This window comes from Alexandromys fortis, unplaced genomic scaffold, assembly GCF_014885135.2.
Source record: "Alexandromys fortis isolate MF-2015 unplaced genomic scaffold, M_Fortis_MF-2015_v1.1 scaffold_403, whole genome shotgun sequence".
In the NCBI taxonomy this organism is placed as follows: Eukaryota; Metazoa; Chordata; class Mammalia; order Rodentia; family Cricetidae; genus Alexandromys; species Alexandromys fortis.
In genome coordinates this window covers 16,271-21,553 of record NW_026068284.1, presented here as the reverse complement: position 1 = coordinate 21,553, position 5,283 = coordinate 16,271, and the positions used below count along the sequence as shown (strand labels likewise).

General features: G+C 42.6%; 2 protein-coding genes across 14 annotated transcripts in view; both read right to left on the bottom strand.

Moving 5' to 3' along the window:
• Positions 1-4,281, bottom strand: part of LOC126494802 (protein FAM156A/FAM156B-like) — a 100,714-nt gene extending 96,433 nt beyond the window's left edge. The window contains exon 1 of the mRNA XM_050132216.1: positions 4,243-4,281. The gene's annotated coding sequence lies outside the window, so the exon portion shown is untranslated. The remainder of the gene's footprint in view (positions 1-4,242) is intronic.
• Positions 1-4,452, bottom strand: part of LOC126494808 (protein FAM104A-like) — a 185,565-nt gene extending 181,113 nt beyond the window's left edge. For 12 of the 13 annotated variants that reach the window (XR_007590068.1, XR_007590066.1, XR_007590062.1 and 9 more), the window contains exon 1: positions 4,243-4,391. Coding sequence is in view for 1 of the 13 variants with exons in the window: in XM_050132225.1 (XP_049988182.1) it covers positions 4,346-4,398 (53 nt within the window). In the remaining 12 variants the exon portion in view is untranslated. Of the gene's footprint in view, positions 1-4,242 lie in introns of all 13 variants that reach the window. The other variant, XM_050132225.1, reaches the window with a different exon arrangement.
• Between the last annotated feature and the right edge of the window lie 831 nt (positions 4,453-5,283).

Here is a 5,283-nt window from a genome sequence, read left to right as displayed (position 1 = left end):
AAAAAAAAAAAAAAAAAACTATAGAAACTTGACTTCTTTTATTTCAAATCGGTGAGATTTTCATCCCAAAACCTTACCAAACAGTCCATCACACCTCCTACACTTACTGACTAATAGGTTTGGTTGTTTGTTATAGAACCCTTCTTGAGAGCAGAAGGCTGGTGCTGGCTAGGGTGAAGACAGACCTGCTGAAGGAGGAAGGGATGGTGAAGGGGAGTGGGCCAAGGATCAACACACAGTAGCATAAAATATCACAATAAAACCCACTCATTTTAAAAACTGACAACCCTTGGTTTCCATTTTGAAGACTGCGAACTCTGCTGCTGAAGCAGGACCACAATTCCGAAAGAGCACTGCTGCTCCTCGAGAGGACCGGAGTTCAATCCCCAGCACCCACATGGCAGCTGACAGCTGGCTGGGAATCGAGCTCTGGAAAATCAGGCATCCTCACACAGATGCACATGCAGGCATAACACCAATGCATATAAAATAAATTTTTAAAAATCTAAGAAGAAAACACTAGAACTTAAGCAGATTTAAACAAGTTGAATAGTATGAGGCCAATGCAGAACACTCAACTGCTTTTATATATTAGTAACAAACAAGAAAATTCAAACTTTAAACTCGGGGGCTGGAGAGATGGCTCAACAGTTAAGAGCATTGGCTTCTCTTCCAGAGGACCCGGGTTCAATTCCCAGCACCCACATGGCAGCTCACTCCAGTATGTCTGTAACTCTAGTTCCAGTGGATCCGACTCCCGCACAAAGACATGCAGGTCAAACACCAATGCATATAAACATTTTTCTAAAAAATGTAAAGCTTTAAACTCAGTTTATAGTACTGTGATAGTTAACTGCCAATTCGCCACAACCTACAATCAATCAACCTGGGAAGAGACTCTCAGTGAGGGAGTCCCTAGATCAGGTTGGTCTGTGAACATGTCTATAGGAAAATGTCTTGACTGTTAAAAGGCATGGGAAGACCCAGCCCACTGTGAGCAGCGCTATTCCCTAGCCAGAGCAAGCAAGCAAGGACCGATGGTTATCCACTCTAGATTGGACTGTGGATGTGATGCTCTACCTTTCTGCCTAGACTTCCCTATAATAATGAACTGTAACCTCAAATTGTAAGCCATATAAATCTCTTCTTCCCTAAGTTGCTTTCAGTCAGGGTTCTCTTTTGAGGAAGCAATGAAGTCCCATTGTCAAAGGGCAGAAAGTAGGGAGAGCCCCGAAGTTCTGGGGAATGGCAGAAGGACCCCAACTAGGGAAGTCACCACTCTTCAGCTGCATATCCTCTCAGATCGCCCTTTCCTAGGGAAGCATCCCCCACTCTTCCCCCACGGGCCTCTCCACCCGCTACTTCAGCCCTTCCGTCTAGTCTGAGGAAGAAGCCTATTTCCACAGTGGCCACCCCTGCTGGCATGGGGCTGACAACAATGTGCAGGCTTGGGCAACTTACTGAACCGGAATTGAACAGGCTGATACTCCTGAGAAGAGAAAGGGGATGAAAGTAAGGCAGTTATTTAAGAACATCTAATTGGGACATGCTCTCAAAAGCTGCAGAGTACTTAAGGGTGGGCATTCCTATACACTTACTATGAGTTTTCCTGGCAGTGAGGAGTTTAGGCAGGGTGAGCAGAAACTCAAAAGATGGATAAAGATAAAAAGAGATGACAAGAGAGGTAATCAGAGGGGATGCGTTCAGCTCTCCAGCAAAGCCTACAGCCCTAAAAACGGGCTAAGTGAGCACTAAGCAGCACTCTGCTTGCAAAGTTGAAGCACTGGATTCATCCTCGCACCGCGACAAAGATCAATACATATGGTGACAGAAAAAGAAAATTATCCACCTGCAAATGACAAGTGTAACTGAACAGGGTTTGCAGTGCAGGGCTCGCTTTGGCAGCACAGATTTCAAAACTGGAGTAACACACACCTGGAGACGCTCTCTGTGCCCAAGGATCACACCCGAATGTGCGAAACAGTCTGTATTTTTTTAAGTCAACCTTACCTTGTGTGGAAAAAGCATGCTAATAAACTGACTACACAAATAAACTGACATGTTCACTTTCAAAAAAAAGGAAGAAGAATTTGCAAGGCAGATGAGAGACAGTAGCTAATTTCTGTACCTGCAACTATTAAAATCAATGATATAATTATTTTTAAAAATTAGGGCTCGGGTTATAGATTAGCAGTAGAGGATTTGCCTAGCGTGTATGAGGTCTTAGGTTCAATTCCCAGTACAACAATAATAATAAATATTAATGTGTAATATTAATATTTAATAATTAAATGCTACTAAATTAAATTTTATTAGTCACATATAAGCATAAATACTAAATATTTTAAAGTTAAAACTATTTAATAAATTAATATATAATGTAATTATATGTGATAATGGCTATTATTTATATGAAATGTTAGTTTATAATATTCATAATAATGTATTCTTATAGATCATAGTAAAGGCATGGTAAACAAGACTCCTCATAAGGCTGAGTTCTGAAGCTTTCTTCCAAGAATGCATGAACTAATAAATCACTTCCCAAAGTGCAAACTGGAGATGGTCTAACTGTGTGTCAGTACAAAAATATTCTTTTGGCTTCATGGAGTGATTATCTTTTAAGAAATATACTGACCTGCTTTTCCCTGACATTACACCTGTAATCATGGCACTTGAGGATGTGGAGACAGGAGGACCAGGAACTATGGTTATCCTCAGCTGGACTACATAGCCACTTCAAGGCTACCCTGGACTAAAGGAGAGCCTGCTCAAAAAGATGTAAAAATCAAAAAAGTATCCAGCAGTTCTAGAAGATAAGCTAAAGGCTCTGGGCCACTCTCCGTTTATGATGGACACTGTGGTACGTAGATACAGAGAGAGTAACCAAGGGTAACCAAGATGAGGAAAGAGTACAAATATTTGCCAACATCCCTGATCCATCACTGTCTAATCACTAGCTTCCTTTGTAAAATGCTTTGCTGCATCCAATACAAAGATGATAGACATGCTAGGCAAGTTGCCTACTATGGGACAATATCTCTGGCTCTCCGAATTTTTTTTTTTTAATTTCAAGACAGAGTCTCACTAAACAGTCCTAGGTGGCCTTCAACTCATCCTGTAGCACAGAAAGACCTTGAGCTGCAACCCGTCCTACCTCAGTCTTCCCAGTAGCTAGATTACAGGCCTGAACCACCAGGCCCGCTCTTACTCAGTTGTGTTGTATGTACCCTGAAGAAATCAGGCACTTGGTCACCTGTTCAACAGATACCAATGTTGAGGACACACAGCTAGCCAAGGCTCTGATGATGAGCTGAAATATAATGGTGAGCAAGCAGAAAGCAAATCATGGTACAACCCTTAGGTACAAAACTTTATGATATGTGACAATGCCATAGGGGGAAACTTGTTTATGATTTGGTCTCATTTATAAAAAATAAAATAAAATAAAATAAATAAAATAAAAAAATAAAAAATGTTCAAGTCTTTTTGTCATTTTAAGATCCATTTTTATCTCTTTTTAATTATGTCTGTGCCTGCATGCGCGGGTGCAGGTGCTCAGGGAGACCAGAGGCAACTGAACCACCCCCCCACCCCGCCCACCCCCGAGCCAAGGTGGGTGCTAGAAAGGTCTTCTACTAGCTCTTAACTGCTGAGCCATCTCTCCAGCCGGAGTCTTTATCAAATCATTCCCTAACACACAGTAATTACATATGGGGTGGAGGGTGGAGATTCAATGTGATTTCATTTTTTTTTTTTTGAGTTGTTAAAAGCAATAACGCAAATACTTATCTCTGCTTGTTTAAGATAGACCCGTAAGGATGGAAAGAGAAAAAAAAAATCCTCAATCAGGTATCATAAACTATAAATAGTGAGCACTGGGTGATGGTGGGTAAGAATTGTTTTTCCTACTACCCTCTGTAATCAGGTAAATGAAAAAACAAGGATGTTTATAAAGATCCTTAAATCCAATGGCAAGTTAAAGGGAAGAATGACTAGGCTGCCCAACAGGGGAAAAAAAAAAAGCGCTTACTCTAATAGCAAAGATCATCACGGGGGGGGGGGAATGGACTCTTACTGGAATAGCAAAGATTCATCCATTGGCAAGCAAAAGAGGACCGGGGGGGGGGAGCATAATTTAGAAAAGCTTTTTTTTTTAAGCACAAAGGGCGGGGTAGAGCAGAAAGGGTAACAATAGCGCGATTACACTGCCATCTAGCGGCCACAGAAACTGAGACTCACCATACAGGACGGAAATATTTTCTGCTGCTTTTCGGTGAACAGCTGTAGAAATGAAGCTGGGGAACGTAGGAGGAATGGAAAAGACCGCCGAGGTCACACGTACTTGCCTAGAAGAGCGCGGCGAAGCCTCTCCGCGACGAAAGCCTGGACACCCATCCCTGCCCTAGCAATACATCAGCGGTCCCTTCGACACCGGAAGGAAGCTGCAGGGCATGGCCTAGGATTGGCTGATTCTGCGCTTGCGCAGTTATGAAAATGAGGTCGCTGCCAGTCTCCTTAAAGGTTTCCTGGATGTTGCATCCGCGCCTTTAACCTACAGGCTAAGGCATAGAGCTGGAGCCGCCAGGTAGCCCCCGTCGCCCAATGTTCAAGCCTAGAGCCAAGTCTCCAGGACGCGCTCCTCCTACTCAGTCCACCCTTGAATAATTGTCTTCCTCAAAGCCCTTACCCCTCTGATCATGAAGTCTTTTGGGATGATTTTACCTGTACCCTAAAAACACTGGGGGAAAAAAATCACATCATTTACCAAAAGATGGTATATTTTGAACAGTATTGTACACAAATAATCTGATTTTTTTTTCTTTCCTTTTTGTATGTTTTGTGTGATTGAGCCAGGGTCTCCTGTAATGTAAGCTTTTTCCGAATTTGCAATTTCTCCAAAGCCAAATCTGAACTACTGATCCTTATGCCTCCACCTCCAGGCTGCTGGGATTACAGGCCATGTAGCACCAAGTTTGTCATTCGCAACGAATTCTTCCTGACAGTTGATTTAGCATCAGGACTTTTATTTGGATGTGCAGTTTATTAGTGTTTATTTCTCATGGGGTTTCTTTGGGGGGGTCTTTTTAATTTATTTATTTATTTATTTATTAAAGATTTCTGTCTTCCCCACCGCCGCCTCCCATTTCCCTCCCCCTCCCCCATCAACTCTCCCTCCCTCATCAGCCCAAAGAGCAATCAGGGTTCCCTGCCCTGTGGGAAGTCCAAGGAACACCCACCTCCATCCAGGTCTAGTAAGGTGAGCATCCAAACTGCCTAGGC